The sequence below is a fragment of the Paralichthys olivaceus genome, chromosome 1 (genome assembly GCF_024713975.1).
Source record: "Paralichthys olivaceus isolate ysfri-2021 chromosome 1, ASM2471397v2, whole genome shotgun sequence".
Taxonomy (NCBI): domain Eukaryota; kingdom Metazoa; phylum Chordata; class Actinopteri; order Pleuronectiformes; family Paralichthyidae; genus Paralichthys; species Paralichthys olivaceus.
The window spans coordinates 2,807,754-2,827,245 of NC_091093.1; the positions used below are offsets into that span (position 1 = coordinate 2,807,754).

Sequence of the window (19,492 nt, forward strand, 5' to 3'; positions counted from 1 at the left end):
CCTTCAATATATGCCTTTACTTTCATTTCTTACGGAGTCCGTCTGGTGACATGGGTGAAAAAAAAAAATTCCGTGGCCACGAATTAATAACGCGTGGTAACGAGATCCTATCCCGTGGCCACGACTTCCTTAATGCGTGGGAACGAGATGATTATTAGGTGGCCACGAATTAATAATGCGTGGTAACGACTTCCTTAATGCGTGGGAACGAGATGATTATTAGTTGGCCACGAATTAATAAGACGTGGCCACAAGAAATGTTTGTCATTTCATCAGTGAGACTGTTGACTTTTTGGCATCAGTAGCTTCAGCCGCAAACATGGACAAGTTTGATCTGATTTCGTTTTATTTTAATCTAGGGATGAATTATAATGATAGTGTAGCGACACTGCTTTCCAGCTGGACTGGCTGTCTGTCTCTCGGCCAATCAGGGAAGTGCATGTTGAAAATGCTGAGTATTCGTGCCATTGATTGGTGGGTGTGGCAGGGCCGGTGTGTGTTTGTGGAACATAGAAGCTTTACCCACAGGTCATGACCAGTGATTTCAGTGATTAACTCGCCTCAGTGAGATCACAATGTAGTTGTGTAGTGTAGTTTTTGTCTACATATTTTTTTTCAAATTCATATATGGTCACCAGGCCCTTTGACCACTGAAATCTGATAAGCTGATCAAAAATTGAAGGAAATCCCTTGGTTTTGAGATATCACTTTCAAGAGGCCACTGTGTCCTTGCTCTTTGACCACCAAAATCGCATTAATTACTCTGCGAGTCCAAGTAAGCAGGTGCGACAAAGAATTCCTGATAAAAACAACAACCTCCAGTGGCAGCCATGTTGTGTAGTTAGAAAAATCTCCATGGAAACCTTAGAAGTCCTTTAATGTTGTGACCCTGTGATGTAGTTATCTTTGCAGTATTTCTTCTGATCATGGGATTAGAGGTTAGGTTAGAGTTAGACTGCAAGAGTGACGGCATTTTCTAAAACCTTCAACTGAGGAGACAGCAGCTTTCATTTGTGAAGAAAACAAGTTTCATTTACATAGGCAACAGTTTTCCAAACCTTATTCCTTTGCCAAAATGGACACTGTGGTAAGATTATTTTACCAAAGCTCTTGGCTAACCTGCTTTTGACTGCAATTACTTCATGTTTTGTCTAAAGCTCAACTACTTGTTGAGTAAATATATCTATTATACATCAATGCACGCCTTAAATGCACCACCTGCAAATGTAATGCTTTGCAGCCAATTCATGGTCTATTTGAGACAATTTAAAACCTAAATTTTGTTGATTTTAATTTAAGACTTTTTAAGGAGCCACAGGAACCCTGGTTAAGGTGGGAGTGGAGTTTTACTCAAGAATTCCATGTATGTTTCTATTCTTCAGGCTTGTGGACCAATGCAGCTCCAGAAGATTAGAGATGACCTAACTAAAGCCATAGTTAAGACTAAGGCCATGCTAGTGCATGTATCCCTCCGGAGTTGTAAAGTGGCTGATCGATCCTGTAGCAGGGCAGAGGCTCTGGAAAAGTCCAGTATTGCTCTGAAGGCCAGGTGTGAAGCTCTGGAGGCAAACCAGCACCAGGACTTGACTCAGGCTCAGAAAACCTGGAGCAGAAACCTGAAGGCTCTGGAAAAGGACAATGTGGACCTTTTGAAAAGTGTGCAGAGCCAGCTTGGGCTTGCGATAACAAAGATTGAGAAAAGGCAAGCTCACAGAAAACAGACTAACCAAAGTGACTCCATGCCTGAGGTGACTTTAAACAAGGAGCTCCAGAGAACCGAGTATGAGCATGAGGACACATCTGAAACATCAGAGGGATGTCAGGAGCTGGCTCAGTCTGAGGAAGAGTGCAGCAGTGAGGTGGAGCTGCCTCAGGCCAAAGAAGAGTGCATCAGTGAGTCGGAGCTGCCTCAAATTGAGGAACAGTGCAGTGGTGAGGTGGAGCTGCCTCATGCCAGAGAAGGGTGCAGCAGTGAGGTGAAGCTGCCTCAGGTCGGAGAAGGGTGCAGCAGTGAGGTGGAGCTGCCTCAGGCCGAAGAAGGGTGCAGCAGTGAAGGGGAGCCGCCTCAGGCCGGAAAAGATTGCAGCGGTGAGGTGGAGCTGCCTCAGATTGAGCAAGAGTGCAGGCCAGAGAAGAGTGCAGCGGTGAGGTGGAGCAGCCTCAGGAATAAGCAGAATGCAGCGGTGAAGTGGAGCCGCCTCAGGCAGAAGCAGAATGCAGAGGTGAGGTGGAGCCGCCTCATGCCGAAGCAGAGCACTGCGTTGAGGTGGAGCCACTTCAGGCCCGGGAAGAGAGCAGCTTCAGACCGGAGAGGAGTGCAGCTTCTCCAGCCGCCCCAGGCTGGAGAAGAAGGCAGCAGTGAAGTGGCACTGCCTCAGGCTAAAGAAGAGTGCAGTGGTGAGTTGGAGCTGCCTCAGATCGAGGAAGAGTGCAGCAGTGAGTTAATGCTGCCTCAGGCCGGAGAAGGGTGCAGCAGAGAAGTGGTGCTGGCTCAGGCCAAAGAAGAGTGCAGCAGTGAGGTGAAACTGCCTCAGGCCGAAGAAGAGTGCAGCAGTGAGGTGAAGCTGCCTCAGGCCGAAGAAGACTGCAGCGGTGAGGTGAAGCTGCCTCAGGCCGAAGAAGAGTGCAACATTGAGGTGGAGCTGCCTCAGGCCGAAACAGAGTGCAGCAGTGAGTTAATGCTGCCTCAGGCCGAAACAGAGTGCAGCAGTGAGTTAATGCTGCCTCAGGCCGAAGCAGAGTGCAGTGGTGAAGGGGCGCCGCCTCAGGCCGGAAAAGATTGCAGCGGTGAGGAGGCACTGCCTCAAATTAAGCAAGAGTGTAGGCCAGAGAAGAGCGCAGCGGTGAGGTGGAGCAGCCTCAGGAATAAGCAGAATGCAGCGGTGAAGTGGAGCTGCCTCAGGCAGAAGCAGAATGCAGAGGTGAGGTGGAGCCGCCTCATGCCGAAGCAGAGCACAGCGTTGAGGTGGAGCTGCTTCAGGCCCGGGAAGAGAGCAGCTTCAGGCCAGAGAAGAGTGCAGCTTCTCCGGCCGCCTCAGGCCAAAGAAGAGTGCAGCGGTGAGGTGGAGCTGCCTCAGGCGGAAGAAGAGGGCAGCAGTGAGTTAATGCTGCCTCAGGCCGAAGAAGATTACAGCAGTGAAGTGGAGCTGCCTCAGGCCAGCAATGTCGAGATGGAGTGGCTTCAGGCCGGAGAAGAGTGCAGTGTTAAGATGGAGTGGCTTGAGGCCCGAGAAGATGGCAGTGTCGAGATGGAGTGGCTTGAGGCCCGAGAAGATGGCAGTGTTGCGATGGAGTGGCTTGAGGCCCGAGAAGATGCCAGTGTTGAGATGGAGTGGCTTGAGGCCAGAGAAGATGCCAGTGTTGCGATGGAGTGGCTTGAGGCCAGAGAAGATGCCAGTGTTGAGATGGAGTGGCTTGAGGCCAGAGAAGATGCCAGTGTTGCGATGGAGTGGCTTGAGGCTGGAGAAAAGTGCAGAGTGAGATGGAGTGGCTTGAGGCCCGAGAAGATGTCAGTGTTTTAGGGGTGGATAAAAATATCGATTCAGCAATGCATTGCAATTCTTTTCCCTGCAATTCAATATCAATTCAGCAATCTTCTGAATCGATTCAAGCCCTTGGCAGGTGGGGGCACTGTGAGCAACACCCTCGTGTGATTTGTGCTATACGGACGGGGGCCGCACTAGACCAAACCATAACAACACGCAAACACATGACATAAGTCGCCTTCCCGAAGCTGTTCTTTAGGTTGAATTAACAGGAAGTTAACCTTTTCTGCTCTCATTTTCAATAAATATACTTCACTTGACCTTTACATATTCTTCAAACAGCGAGCAACTTATTTAGAACATCTCCGTCTTTGTAAAAGCCAAAGTGTTTCCACACACTGGACCGCAATGGTGGCTGGATAATTTCTCGCTCGCCAGCTTCTCCTCTGCCATCCGCCATTATGCTATGTTTTGATATTTGCGCTGCTGCCGGCGCGTGCCGATGAGGTCACAGACAGGCAGACTGAATCGAGTAACATTTAACGCCTTTATCATTAAAAGTGCTAAAAAAAACATCCATATAAAGTCTGACGTGCTTAAATCCAATGCGTTATTTCCTAGTATTGATACAATCGATTGATTACCTTTTAAAACGATGTTAGATGGATATATGTCGTGCGGAAGGCCAACTTGCCGAGCACAGATCGATGTAGTTGGATCGTAGGAATATTGCAATATATATTGCAGTGGTGAGGTGGAGCTGCCTCAGATTGAGCAAAAGTGCAGGCCAGAGGGCCACTGTTCAAACTCACTGTTTGAATCACACTCTTGATCTTGTTCTGACATATGAACTGATGATGTATTAATATTTCAACAGAACATTCTTCTGTCTGACCATTTTTAATTACATTTGAATTTAGAATTATTAATTCTGGTCAGAAGTTCTAGTCGGTGTTTATCTGATAAAACTGTGAGTATATTTAAAGAACTGCTTCCTTCTACACTTACCTCTCAGCCATGTGTCAGTACAATACAGGAAAGTTATCAAAACTTTACTCCCACATTAGTTGATAACTTTGTAAATAGTACAGCAGCCTCATTAAAAAACAACCCTTGACGCTGTCGTCCCTCTAAAAAATAAGAACGAGATCCTATTCCTTGGCCACAACTTGCTTAATGCATGGGAACGAGATGATTATTAGGTGGCCACGAATTAATAAGACGCATGATGAAATCTATAACTTCCTTTCGCCCTCCGTTCCACATACACACCGGCCCTGCAACACCCACCAATCAACAGCGCATACTCAGCATTTTCAACATGCACTTCCCTGATTGGCCGAGAGACAGACAGCCAGTCCAGCTGGAAAGCAGGGTCGCTACACTATCATTATAATTCATCCCTAGATTAAAATAAAACAAAATCAGATCAAACTTGTCCATGTTTGCGGCTGAAGCTACTGATGCCAAAAAGTCAACAGTCTCACTGATGAAATGACAAACATTTCTCGTGGCCACGTCTTATTAATTCGTGGCCACCTAATAATCATCTCGTTCCCACGCATTAAGGAAGTCGTGGCCACGGGATAGGATCTTGTTACCACGCATTACACAAATCGTGGCCACAGGATAGGATCTTGTTCCCACGCGTAATTAATTCGTGGCCACGGAATCTTTTTTTTCCCACCCATGTCACCAGACAGACTACGTAATTTTGTAGATGTTTCCAAATGTAATATCATCACTTTTGAGATCTTTTTCTTGTCAAAATGGCAGCATATGTGTTATGCTACACAACCACCGGCTGAAAAGACAATATACACCAGATGAGCACACAATGCCTCCCATAAGGCCGGATATTTGAATTGTAAGTTGTAACTGAGATTTGACGAGGAGACGCGTGAAGTTTCCCTCACCAAACACACAGACACACACACACACACACACACATTGTTCAAAGCTATCACAGAGGCAGTGTCATTTTCTGTTGTTTGAGACAGTAAGTGACCTGCACAATATATTATATAATCCAGTACATAGACGCTGTAAAATATTAGCTACATGTGAGAATATGCAACATAAAAGTTTTAATTTATACTTAAAATATTTCATGCAACACAACACAGAAAATAAAGCCACTGAATCTGGGAACCTGATTCTATGCTACATTAGCATGATGAGGAAACACTGCTCATAATGAAGCTATTAAAGTGTAAAAGTTTAAAGTTGCTACTGAAACATTCTTCTTCTTCATGTCCCAATAGCCATCAGTTCTCTGGCAAAAAAAAGTTGTAAAGAGCCGGTGTCTGTGGCCCTCGCAGGACTGTAATATACATCAAATCATACAAGAAGACCAAAAGTCAGTGTCTAGCAGCTATCAGGGCACTTTAATGTGTGTTGGCATTTGCCACAGAACACCAAAATTGGCACAGATGAGAGCCGGTTCACACTGAGCACATGTGACAGGTGTGAAAGAGAAGCTGTGGTGAACATTATGCTGCTGTTACATCATCTACTGCAGTGGACCCTGGGTTTCTCCTGGTGCCGGACAGTGCCCCCGGCCTCATGTGGCCAGAGTGTGTAGGCAGTTCCTTGATGACAAAGGCATTGATGCCAGTAAGTGGACCTCACGTTCCCCTGGATTACATCCAATTCTCTGGCCTTTACCCACAGGTCATGACCAGTGATTTCAGTGATTAACTCACCTCAGTGAGATCACAATGTAGTTGTGTAGTGTAGTTTTTGTCTACATATTTTTTTTCAAATTCATATACGGTCACCAGGCCCTTTGACCACTGAAATCTGATAAGCTGATCAAAAATTGAAGGAAATCCCTTGGTTTTGAGATATCACTTTCAAGAGGCCACTGTGTCCTTGCTCTTTGACCAGCAAAATCGCATTAATTACTCTGCGAGTTCAAGTAAGCAGGTGCGACAAAGAATTCCTGATAAAAACAACAACCTCCAGTGGCAGCCATGTTGTGTAGTTAGAAAAATCTCCATGGAAACCTTAGAAGTCCTTTAATGTTGTGACCCTGTGATGTAGTTATCTTTGCAGTATTTCTTCTGATCATGGGATTAGAGGTTAGGTTAGAGTTAGACTGCAAGAGTGACGGCATTTTCTAAAACCTTCAACTGAGGAGACAGCAGCTTTCATTTGTGAAGAAAACAAGTTTCATTTACATAGGCAACAGTTTTCCAAACCTTATTCCTTTGCCAAAATGGACACTGTGGTAAGATTATTTTACCAAAGCTCTTGGCTAACCTGCTTTTGACTGCAATTACTTCATGTTTTGTCTAAAGCTCAACTACTTGTTGAGTAAATATATCTATTATACATCAATGCACGCCTTAAATGCACCACCTGCAAATGTAATGCTTTGCAGCCAATTCATGGTCTATTTGAGACAATTTAAAACCTAAATTTTGTTGATTTTAATTTAAGACTTTTTAAGGAGCCACAGGAACCCTGGTTAAGGTGGGAGTGGAGTTTTACTCAAGAATTCCATGTATGTTTCTATTCTTCAGGCTTGTGGACCAATGCAGCTCCAGAAGATTAGAGATGACCTAACTAAAGCCATAGTTAAGACTAAGGCCATGCTAGTGCATGTATCCCTCCAGAGTTGTAAAGTGGCTGATCGATCCTGTAGCAGGGCAGAGGCTCTGGAAAAGTCCAGTATTGCTCTGAAGGCCAGGTGTGAAGCTCTGGAGGCAAACCAGCACCAGGACTTGACTCGGGCTCAGAAAACCTGGAGCAGAAACCTGAAGGCTCTGGAAAAGGACAATGTGGACCTTTTGAAAAGTGTGCAGAGCCAGCTTGGGCTTGCGATAACAAAGATTGAGAAAAGGCAAGCTCACAGAAAACAGACTAACCAAAGTGACTCCATGCCTGAGGTGACTTTAAACAAGGAGCTCCAGAGAACCGAGTATGAGCATGAGGACACATCTGAAACATCAGAGGGATGTCAGGAGCTGGCTCAGTCTGAGGAAGAGTGCAGCAGTGAGGTGGAGCTGCCTCAGGCCAAAGAAGAGTGCATCAGTGAGTCGGAGCTGCCTCAAATTGAGGAACAGTGCAGTGGTGAGGTGGAGCTGCCTCATGCCAGAGAAGGGTGCAGCAGTGAGGTGAAGCTGCCTCAGGTCGGAGAAGGGTGCAGCAGTGAGGTGGAGCTGCCTCAGGCCGAAGAAGGGTGCAGCAGTGAAGGGGAGCCGCCTCAGGCCGGAAAAGATTGCAGCGGTGAGGTGGAGCTGCCTCAGATTGAGCAAGAGTGCAGGCCAGAGAAGAGTGCAGCGGTGAGGTGGAGCAGCCTCAGGAATAAGCAGAATGCAGCGGTGAAGTGGAGCCGCCTCAGGCAGAAGCAGAATGCAGAGGTGAGGTGGAGCCGCCTCATGCCGAAGCAGAGCACTGCGTTGAGGTGGAGCCACTTCAGGCCCGGGAAGAGAGCAGCTTCAGACCGGAGAGGAGTGCAGCTTCTCCAGCCGCCCCAGGCTGGAGAAGAAGGCAGCAGTGAAGTGGCACTGCCTCAGGCTAAAGAAGAGTGCAGTGGTGAGTTGAAGCTGCCTCAGATCGAGGAAGAGTGCAGCAGTGAGTTAATGCTGCCTCAGGCCGGAGAAGGGTGCAGCAGAGAAGTGGTGCTGCCTCAGGCCAAAGAAGAGTGCAGCAGTGAGGTGAAGCTGCCTCAGGCCGAAGAAGAGTGCAGCAGTGAGGTGAAGCTGCCTCAGGCCGAAGAAGACTGCAGCGGTGAGGTGAAGCTGCCTCAGGCTGAAGAAGAGTGCAGCATTGAGGTGGAGCTGCCTCAGGCCGAAACAGAGTGCAGCAGTGAGTTAATGCTGCCTCAGGCCGAAGCAGAGTGCAGCGGTGAAGGGGTGCCGCCTCAGGCCGGAAAAGATTGCAGCGGTGAGGAGGCACTGCCTCAAATTAAGCAAGAGTGTAGGCCAGAGAAGAGCGCAGCGGTGAGATGGAGCAGCCTCAGGAATAAGCAGAATGCAGCGGTGAAGTGGAGCCGCCTCAGGCAGAAGCAGAATGCAGTGGTGAGGTGGAGCCGCCTCATGCCGAAGCAGAGCACAGCGTTGAGGTGGAGCTGCTTCAGGCCCGGGAAGAGAGCAGCTTCAGGCCAGAGAAGAGTGCAGCTTCTCCGGCCGCCTCAGGCCGAAGAAGATTACAGCAGTGAAGTGGAGCTGCCTCAGGCCAGCAATGTCGAGATGGAGTGGCTTCAGGCCGGAGAAGAGTGCAGTGTTAAGATGGAGTGGCTTGAGGCCCGAGAAGATGGCAGTGTCGAGATGGAGTGGCTTGAGGCCCGAGAAGATGGCAGTGTTGCGATGGAGTGGCTTGAGGCCCAAGAAGATGCCAGTGTTGAGATGGAGTGGCTTGAGGCCAGAGAAGATGCCAGTGTTGAGATGGAGTGGCTTGAGGCCAGAGAAGATGCCAGTGTTGCGATGGAGTGGCTTGAGGCCAGAGAAGATGGCAGTGTTGCGATGGAGTGGCTTGAGGCCCGAGAAGATGCCAGTGTCGAGATGGAGTGGCTTGAGGCCAGAGAAGATGGCAGTGTTGCGATGGAGTGGCTTGAGGCCCGAGAAGATGCCAGTGTTGAGATGGAGTGGCTTGAGGCCAGAGAAGATGGCAGTGTTGCGATGGAGTGGCTTGAGGCCCGAGAAGATGCCAGTGTTGAGATGGAGTGGCTTGAGGCCATAGAAGATGCCAGTGTTGCGATGGAGTGGCTTGAGGCCATAGAAGATGCCAGTGTTGAGATGGAGTGGCTTGAGGCCAGAGAAGATGCCAGTGTTGAGATGGAGTGGCTTGAGGCTGGAGAAAAGTGCAGAGTGAGATGGAGTGGCTTGAGGCCCGAGAAGATGTCAGTGTTTTAGGGGTGGATAAAAATATCGATTCAGCAATGCATTGCAATTCTTTTCCCTGCAATTCAATATCAATTCAGCAATCTTCTGAATCGATTCAAGCCCTTGGCAGGTGGGGGCACTGTGAGCAACACCCTCGTGTGATTTGTGCTATACGGACGGGGGCCGCACTAGACCAAACCATAACAACACGCAAACACATGACATAAGTCGCCTTCCCGAAGCTGTTCTTTAGGTTGAATTAACAGGAAGTTAACCTTTTCTGCTCTCATTTTCAATAAATATACTTCACTTGACCTTTACATATTCTTCAAACAGCGAGCAACTTATTTAGAACATCTCCGTCTTTGCAAAAGCCAAAGTGTTTCCACACACTGGACTGCAATGGTGGTTTGATAATTGCTCGCTCGCCAGCTTCTCCTCTGCCATCCGCCATTATGCTATGTTTTGACATTTGCGCTGCTGCCGGCGCGTGCCGATGAGGTCACAGACAGGTAGACTGAATCGAGTAACGTTGAACGCCTTTATCATTAAAAGTGCTAAAAAAAACAAATCCATATAAAGTCTGACGTGCTTAAATCCAATGCGTTATTTCCTAGTAGAGACAGACAGCCGGTCCAGCTGGAAAGCAGGGTCACTATCATTATAATTCATCCCTAGATTAAAATAAAACGAAATCAGATCAAACTTGTCCATGTTTGAAGCTACTGATACCAGAAAGTCAACAGTCTCACTGATGAAATGACAAATATTTCTCGTGGCCACGTCTTATTAATTCGTAGCCAACTAATAATCATCTCGTTACCACGCATTAAACAAATCGTGGCCACAGGATAGGATCTTGTTCCCACGCATCATTAATTCGTGGCCACGGGATAGGATCTCTTTCCCACGCGTAATTAATTCGTGGCCACGGAATCTTTTTTTCCCACCCATGTCACCAGACAGCCTACGTAATTTTGTAGATGTTTCCGAATGTAATATCATCACTTTTGAGATCTTTTTCTTGTCAAAATGGCAGCATATGTGTTATGCTACACAACCACCGGCAGAAAAGACAATATACACCAGATGAGCACACAATGCCTCCCAGAAGGCCGGATATTTGAATTGTAAGTTGTAACTGAGATTTGACGAGGAGTCGGCGAAGGCATTGATATAAAGTCTGACGTGCTTAAATCCAATGCGTTATTTCCTAGTATTGATACAATCGATTGATTACCTTTTAAAACAATGTTAGATGGATTTATGTCGTGCGGAAGGCCAACTTGCCGAGCACAGATCGATGTAGTTGGATCGTAGGAATATTGCAATATATATTGCAGTGGTAAGGTGGAGCTGCCTCAGATTGAGCAAAAGTGCAGGCCAGAGGGCCACTGTTCAAACTCACTATTTGAATCACACTCTTGATCTTGTTCTGACATATGAACTGATGATGTATTAATATTTCAACAGAACATTCTTCTGTCTGACCTTTTTTTTTAATTACGTTTGAATTTAGAATTATTAATTCTGGTCACAAGTTCTAGTCGGTGTTTATCTGATAAAACTGTGAATAAATTTAAAGAACTGCTTCCCTCTACACTTACCTCTCAGCCATGTGTCAGTACAATACAGGAAAGTTTGTTAACTTTGTTAATAGTACAGCAGCCTCATTAAAAACAACCCTTGATGCTGTCGCCCCGCTAAAAAAGAAGAAGGTAAATCAGAGGAGATTAGCTCCATGGTATAATTCTCAAACACGTGTTTTAAAACAGACATCACAGAAACTAGAGAGGAAGTGGCGTTTCCACCAATCAATATGACTTTCACCTAGCCTGGAAGGATAGCCTGATGAATTACAGGAAAGCACTTAGAAATGCCAGAACCTCTTATTATTCATTATTAATAGAAGAAAATAAGAACAACCCCAGAATCCTCTTCAGCTCTGTAGCCAGGCTGACAGAAAGTCACACCTCTACTGACCCATCTATCCCTCTAACCCTGAGAAGCAATGACTTCATGAGCTTCTTTACAAATAAAATTATAACCATCAGGGATAAAATCCACCACCTCCTCCCTATGAAAAGCACAGATACACTGTCTGGTCCTGAAACCATAGAACCACCTGTAGCACCAGATTTATGTTTGAACCAGTTTTCTTCTATTGATCTTCCTGAACTGACCTCATTAGTTTCATCATCTAAACCAACAACCTATCAATTAGACTCTGTCTCAACTGGACTTTATAAGGAAGTTTTCCTGATTGACAGTTCCATATTTAATCAGATTGGCCACAACATCATTGTTAACCGGCTACGTACCACAAGCTTGTAAGGTAGCTGTTATTAAACCTCTGCTTAAAAAGCCTACACTTGATCCAGAGGTTTTAGCTAATTACAGACCCATATCAAACCTGCCCTTCATTTCAAAAATCCTAGAAAAAGCTGTTGCTAACCAGCTATGTGCTTACTTAGACAGTAACGGTTTGCTGGACAAATTTTAGTCAGGATTTAGAATCCATCACAGCACAGAAACAGCACTATTGAAAGTCACTAATGAACTTTTCATGGCTTCAGATGATGGACTTGTCTCTTTACTCGTCCTGTTGGATCTTAGAGCAGCATTTGACACCATTGATCAGTGGTTGCCAACCCGTCGATCGCGATCGACTGGTAGATCTTTAAAACATTCCCTGTAGATCCCGAAAATAATAGAGAAATAATTACACACATACATTATGGCTGATTAATGTTCAGTTTTGCAAGCGGCTCTCTTTTCTCTCTATCTTATCTGATCCAGTCGTATTTTTTCAGTGTAACAAATTGACCAATAAGATCAAAGAAGGATACTAGCACATTAACTGTCGCAAAATGACAATATACTGCACTAGCAGATGACGGCAATGTTGTCAGCTAGCATAGCGGAGGCTCCGAGAAAGAAGTCGAAAACGTATCATTTCCATGACGAATGGGAAGAGGAATTTATTTTCACTATGGTGAAAGACAAGTATGTTTGTATGCTATATGCGACCAAATTCTAGCGCTGTCTAAAAGAGGAAATCGGGAGCGGACCACAACGCCAACCACGACAAATTCAAAGAAACTTTCCCCACCGAGAACGCAATCCACGCTAGGAAAGTTGCTGAGCTGAAAGCGGGGTTGAAGGCCCAGCAGTCGCTTTTCACAAAACCTGCTGCTCAAAATAAGGCTGCGAAAGAAGCTTCATTACATATTAGTCATCTTTTGGCTAAACACAAGAAGCCTTTTACAGATGGCGATTTATTCAAGGAGGCAATAGCCATCACTGCAGAGGTGGTTTTTTAACGGCTTCAAAAACAAAGACGACATCAAAACCACGCTCCGCAGTGTCCAGCTTGGCCCCAATACAGTGGCGAGGAGGGTTGAGGAAGTGTCAGGGGACGTGGATCGACAAGTGCTGTGAATATTTTTCTCTGCAGTTTGATGAATCCCTGGATGTAATGGACACAGCTCAGCTTGTTGTATTTGTCAGGATGGCGTCCTGGATTCTACTACAAAAGAGGATCTCCTTACTATTTTGCACTTAAAGGAGAGAACAAGAGGTGAGGATATTTACAACGCGTTTAAAAATATAAAATAAACAAATATAAAATATCCCGATTCACAAACTGGTGGCAATTACCACTGATGGAGCCCCAGCGATTCACAGTGTGCGCGCTGGATTTGTTGTGCTGTGCCGTAATGACCATGATTTTCCTGACTTTGTGACTTACCACTGTGTCATTCACCAGCAGGCCTTGACGGGGAAGGTCATGAACTTTTCTCAAGTTATGACTCAAACTGATCAACTTGATTAGAGCAAAAGCACTTCAGTACCGCTTATTCAAGGTCTTATTGGATGAGCTTGATGCCGCACACGGAGACCTACTTCTCCACGCTGATGTGTGCTGCAGCGACTTGTTTATTTGCTTTTCTGGAGACAAGGAACGAGGAGCATGAGGAGCTGTCAGATGATCAGTGGCTGCTGGACCTGGGGTTTCTGACAGACCTGACGGCAAAACTGAACGCACTGAACAACGAGCTCCAGGGAAGAGACCTAAAATTTCTAATGTTTTTTAGAATATTTAGTATAGAGCAGGAAGAGTGCAAGACAGATATGGTGATTCTTCCTACTCCTTTTCGGACAGAAAATAAGATATTGATCTAAGTAAATACACATTATTGAATATAAATGTTGTTTTTTTTCCTACTACTTATGTTGCTGTGATGTTTTTCCCAAAAATGTATTTGTATTTTATCTCAAAAGTTAATCAAACTAAACTATAACGTTTCTCTGAAAAACTGCACTAAAAACGACTAAAAAATTGAAGAACGGTACAAAAAAAAACTTTGGTCATAGAGTAAGATGTTCCGATGATATTAGTGAGTATGGAGCCTTTGTAAAAATGTGTTTAGGCTAATTTTGCCTGACGACCGGAAAAGGGGAGGGAAACAGTAACAAGGCTCTGACCATAGTTCAAAAATACGCCTTCAACCCTTCTAAAGCTCACTGATCAACATCATCTTGTTTGTTTAATGTAAATGTGAACAGGGTTAGGCTAACCTTGTTTACCTGACAGGAATCTGAGTATTTCTATAATCCATACCACCACCCTGAGTTTAATGTAATTTGTCAATTAGAGGTTAATACATTTAAATACATTTAATTTTTCATTATGCAGTATAAAAAAGTGATCAGTATCATACGCACATATTTCGGCCAAAGTGGTGTAAATTACCAAACCCTGCCGAGATAACATAGCGCAGGAGGCTTTCCACCACTGAATGATAGAGTTTACCTTCAGCGCCTCTTCATCCAGAGTTGTGACCTCCTGGAACATTCTCTGTATGTCCTGGGAAGAGATGGCTGAGATGACCGTCTGAACACAAGCAGAAGTGACTTCTGCACCATCATGAGATCCCCCCTCCTCTCGTTCAATGGTGCACTCCCTCAGTTTGGCCAAGCTGCATTTAAAAAGATGCTGTAATCAGTTACACAACTCTGAGCATATTGCATACCAGTAGTGTGCAACTGAGCTGTTAACACAAATTGTGGTGATAAAAATGCAGCTTCTCTGATTAAACAGGAAGTCATTTTTTTAACCTGGACCCACTTCCTTATGAATACCAAACAGACAAAGTTTGCTTTGTGTGAGTCCCCTTTTCAAATAATAACTAACAAGCCCTATCTCGCAGTGCAACTCTTACCTGACAGAGAATCCTCTGTCGCTGCTGTCCACAGCAGGAGCGGAATCACACTCCCCAGGGTTCCTTAAATCCACTGATGAGGGGTCCTGCAGGTTTGGGGAGCGAGGGTCACTAGAGCCAGAGTGAAGAGAACGCATCAAAGCTTGTGAAACCTGAAATAGAAACAACATACAAAAAAGAAATTAGACCATTTTAATCTAGTTATCATTGTACCACACTGGTAAATGGACTGGATTTATATGCAGTCTTATTGACCAGGCAAAGTACTTTACATTACAAGTTGCATGTACCCAGTAATACAGTGCCAACCTGCTCTCTGCCTTCAGAGCCACAGCTGCCCAATTGTGCAAAGGCAATAAGTTTATAAATAATAACTGATCAAGACAAATCAAGCTTTTCAATACAATATCATTTGAAATGTCATTGTTTTAAAGCTGCTATTTGAAAGTTTCCTTTACTGTCACAATGTGGTTGGAGTTAAAAGTTACAACCTTCTGATATCGTCACATAGTACTGAGCTGATGTATGGCTGACCGGGATGTAACACGCTCTAGCTGATGAAACTATTAAGTCAGTAACATTTGATCATGTACACGGTTATCCTGACTGTGTTAACCTGCCTCTGTAGGAACAGATTCATTTTGAGAGAAATCTTCACATCATCAACTTGAGGTACATCAAACTACATCAGAGACCTTGTTGAGTTCAAGCATGAAAATGAAGACTTGCATCATATATACTGCTCATGAAGGTGAAATTTGGTGTTGGTGCTTACAGTTTTGTGTTGATCAGTTTAAACTGTGTCATAATTCAATGTGTTGATTTTTAAGGTAGTTTTCCACAGTTTTAATCTGGGACAGCTGAACATAACAGTGAGTAATAGGTTTGTGCAATAATTGATTGATTGTTAATACAGATTTATCCAGGCACCCTTCTTCTACTGTTAGCTGCTTTTAATAAATGATTGACCACGAAAATGTACTTATATGTCAAAACACACAAAACAAATCCAGGGCACTGAGCTGTAGGTTTAGGAATGTTGAGTCTGCCCTCACATCTCTGACTATAGTCCCTAACGTGTGTGACAGATTACCTGGTTACTGAAGGCGAGAATTTTCCCTAAACTCTCTCCCTCCAGGCCTCTCAGGGAGCTACTGTCTGTAGGGAGACCAGCACTCAGACTTGTGCTCAGCAGCTTTTCTTGGCTCTGTGCTGCAGCCTCCTCTGCACCCTCTGGAGGACTTTCCCCATCTTGTTGATTGGATCTAATAGATGTCATCGGGGGCAACAGTTTGGATGGTGAGACATTGCTGTCATCATGAGCTGGAGGGGAGTGAGAATCATTTATCCCAGAGTCCAGATCAGCGCTGATGGGGTCAGTGAGTGGGAGATCTGTCTCTGTCTGGACGGAGGGAGGTTCATCTTCACAGGGCATTTCTGTTGTTTGAAGACAAGGTTGAGGAGAGGAGGGGGTGATATCAGAGGGTGTTGTGGAGACAGTGTTGTCTGTCTCCTGAATAAATGCAGTTTGGTTTGACTGGATCTCTTTGGTGATTCCATGTTTGCTGTTCCCACAGTCTTCATGTGAGGATTGGTCACTCCTGGCCTCCTTCTCCATCAGAGGAAGGGAGCTGGAAGGGGCCACAGATTTCCTATGCCCCCCCTTCGCTGGACTCTCTGGACTTGAAAAAGTCTCAAATGAGTGGATCTTTTGTTTGATTGACAGGTTGGCTGCAGATGAAGCAGCTCTGATTGCAAAGCTTCTGCTGGAACCCACAGCAGGCCTCGGCTCTGCGGGTTTAACTTGCTTCTTATGGTCCTTCTCATCTCGTATTTTCCTCAGACTCTGGCGAAACCAGGTGGGCTTGGGTGCCACAGGGGGCCCCTTCTTTGATCCTGGAGTTTCACTCTTCATGTTATCAGGAGTCATGTTGGACTGATGATCTGAAGTGACATCTGTGACTGTACCATTGAGCTTGGTGGGGCTCTCTTCATCACTCATAGTGGCAAACTTGAGGTCAACAGGCCGTGTGCTGTCTGCAGCGCTTTGGCAGTGGGTCTCAGCCAGTTTTTCAGGGGATGTGTCTGAAAGGCGAATCCAAGGATCCTGAAGCTGCTCTTGGGAGCGTTGTTCAGTACGAGCCTGCCTCCTTAGAGCTCCTCTCTTTGGCTGTGAGCAGAGCACCGCTGATGAATCCTCTGCCAGGAGAGGAAAGTAGAAGTTAGAGATGAAAAAATGTGTTTCAGAGATTTTAATGGCAAAAATTCATTAATAGATATTACAGTGTATTCACAAAACAATATGGTGGAGGCCCAGTGTAACAAAAACAGGTGATCACTGACTTTGCTGTGGCCTCAGATGAACACCATCATTATATCCTGATTGAGTTTTATTCACTGACACATAGAAGCCCTGCCTCAAACAGGAAATGGAACCTGACTTACTTTCCACTGACATACTAACAACAAACATGGCACCAGGATTGGCTTGCTGTCATATTGTTGCTATGAACTAGATGTGAAGTAACATTCAGGTGCATAAGTGTGAGATGGTAGTATTGTTACCTACCTATGTGTAGTCTGTCGTCGGTGCAGGCAGCAGTGTCACGATGACTGAAATCGTCTTTGCTCCCCTCTGACTGTTCTCTTATTCGTTCTCCTTCCTGCTACACAAACAGGAAGTATTGTGTCACGATAGCTTCTCATACAGCAACCACAGAGAGGTGCAGTAACATGCCCTGCTTCCGCTCAAATTTCATCTGCTCCTTTCACACTGTTTGATTCAGTCATTCAAAGGCTCGTAACATGCTCAACAACAAGCATGATGCACACCGACACACAACATGCAATGCTTTCATGCTGACATGCAAACAAAGTATTGTTAGCACCATATGCATTTACACAACTTTTCCTTTCAAGGTCATGAACACACACACACACACACACACACACACACAAGGCCTACAAATGTGCACAGTGAGGCCAAAGGTAAGTTGGATCTGTGCAGTACACTCCAGTACAGTATGACAGTATTACATTCACAGTCACCTCCCATGTAGTGACATAAATGTACATGGGCAGTCAAGTCCTCACGTGTAGTGAGGTGGTAGGTAAGCAGACCAGACCATCTCATGGTTTTCATGCAGGGAATCTCATCATTAAATATCCTGAGCCTAATCCAGGCTTTTACAAAATAATCAATTAATAATATGAATTATTATTATTATTTATAAACACAGAGTAGAGGCCTAAATAGTACATATAGAATATTATATATTTTAGTAACTATAATTCACTTCATTACATTAGATTTACATTTCCCCAATATGAGGAATATCTTATAATATTATAGAAAGAAACTCCACATTTCCACAATGAGCATTATAATAATTTCACCATTCTCTTTATTGTCTATTACTGAGCAGACAGTGTTTGGTTTTATTAGATCATAAAAAGCAAAATGCACGTAGCATGCTTTCACTAGGACAACACTGAATCACTTCACATACATTCCTGAAGAGTAACCTCAGGATCTTTTGCAAGGCTTTGTATATACTGCTGAAGAACTGCAGGCAGTGGAGAGATAGGAGGGAGAAGCATGAATGGTACACAGGAGGAAACAAAGTTAGTATTGTACCATCAGTATATTCAGAAAGACAGAGCAGACACACACACACACACACACACACACTTCTGATGTGTGTGAAAAACACTGAGACAGAGATGCAGGTGTTATGGCTCTGTAGTTAGATACTCTTAGATAAAGCAAGAAGCTATGATATAATATTCTCTTAGACAGTGGAAGGCAGATATTATATTTATAGAGCACTTTTCTAGTCTTGATGACCACTCAGTGCTTTACAGTACACTTTAATGCCATCCACACATTCACATACACATTCATGAGGTGCATCTATGGGCAGCACTTTTTTGTATGAGTACAGCACAGCATATTTAGGTGTCAGTATCTTATCACTTTAGCATGCAGAATGGGGAAGGCTGGGATCAAACCGCGCTCCTTATGGTTAGAGGAGGACATGCATTACCCCCTGAGCCACAGCCACCCCAATAGATCAATGTAATGGCAAAAGGAAAAACCCTACACAAATGACATGCAAAGTTTTGATGGATGGTTCTGACATTGGTTCTGACTTTTTCTGACATTGAAAACAAGGTAAAGCTCAAACCTGTTGGGTGCTAGAGAAGAATTTAGTTTGTGGTTGAATTTATTTGTGTAGAACTCACAAATGTAATTTTTTTCTTTTTTTCTTTCCCTGTGACTCTCTGCAATGCAGACAACTAGATTGTTTTGTCATATTACGAAAGTGTAACTCCAAAGTCTATGCATGTGTAGATCAGGATAGAACAAATACAATTTTGACCAAATTCTGGTAAATGTGCAAAACTCAATTTTAACAGCAGACTCTCTGTGCTGCAGCAGCTGTAGTCACAGTGTTTTACCTGGCAGCTGGTGTGTGATGAATACTCCAGTCCTTCGTCTCTAACTGGGGATCCTCGACTAGAACCACTGGAGTCTCCATTGTAGCCCTCCTCACTGGTCACATCCTGAGGCCAACAGTACCGACGTGGAACAGCTCGCATCCTGCAGTTAGACTACACACATAGACACAAACGTACATATAATGGAAATGCCTGTGACCATGGTTTGTTATCTCTCAAACCATGTCTTTCTCAGAGATTGTATTGTTTGCAGTTTAAGGTGAATGCAATGCAAATGCGTAATTGAGCATAATGTCTGGCCTTCAGCAGTGTATTCCCCCTTGACTGGCACATGCCCATCCACAATTACATTACCTGTACTCTTGGTACTATCCTGTTGCTGTTGCCATAGACTGTATACTGTATTCATTCTTTCCTCTCAAAGCCCAGTCATTAGACCCACTACATGGTGGCTGTCACTCAGGAGATAGAGTGGGTGGCCCACTATCCA

At 44.7% G+C, this 19,492-nt stretch overlaps 3 protein-coding genes across 5 annotated transcripts in view; 2 read left to right on the plus strand and 1 right to left on the minus strand.

The window, feature by feature from the left end:
• The window catches only part of il16 (interleukin 16), a 48,308-nt gene that overhangs the window by 3,503 nt on the left and 25,313 nt on the right, over nt 1–19,492 (minus strand). The window contains exons 18-22 of one of the 2 annotated variants that reach the window (XM_020080153.2): nt 19,003–19,155; nt 17,111–17,204; nt 15,635–16,740; nt 14,542–14,693; nt 14,133–14,298 (exon numbers count right to left, since the gene is read on the minus strand). In XM_020080153.2, coding sequence (XP_019935712.2) covers nt 14,133–14,298; nt 14,542–14,693; nt 15,635–16,740; nt 17,111–17,204; nt 19,003–19,155 — 1,671 coding nt within the window. Of the gene's footprint in view, nt 1–14,132; nt 14,299–14,541; nt 14,694–15,634; nt 16,741–17,110; nt 17,208–19,002; nt 19,156–19,492 lie in introns of both variants that reach the window. The other variant, XM_069526178.1, reaches the window with a different exon arrangement.
• LOC138410463 (periaxin-like) lies at nt 34–3,811 on the plus strand. 2 transcript variants are annotated; one of them, XM_069526450.1, is made up of 3 exons: nt 34–1,087; nt 1,383–2,519; nt 2,559–3,811. In XM_069526450.1, the coding sequence occupies exons 1-3, from the start codon at nt 1,076–1,078 to the stop codon at nt 3,519–3,521; spliced, it is 2,112 nt and encodes a 703-aa protein (XP_069382551.1). In that variant the 5' UTR covers nt 34–1,075; the 3' UTR covers nt 3,522–3,811. The 2 variants fall into 2 exon arrangements, with proteins under 2 accessions (XP_069382551.1, XP_069382477.1); XM_069526376.1 differs by having other exon boundaries at nt 34–158; nt 224–1,087; nt 1,383–3,811.
• On the plus strand, nt 4,494–9,636 carry LOC138410455 (periaxin-like). The gene is made up of 2 exons (XM_069526307.1): nt 4,494–6,717; nt 7,013–9,636. Exons 1-2 carry the CDS (start codon nt 6,706–6,708, stop codon nt 9,344–9,346), a joined length of 2,346 nt encoding a protein of 781 aa, XP_069382408.1. The 5' UTR covers nt 4,494–6,705; the 3' UTR covers nt 9,347–9,636.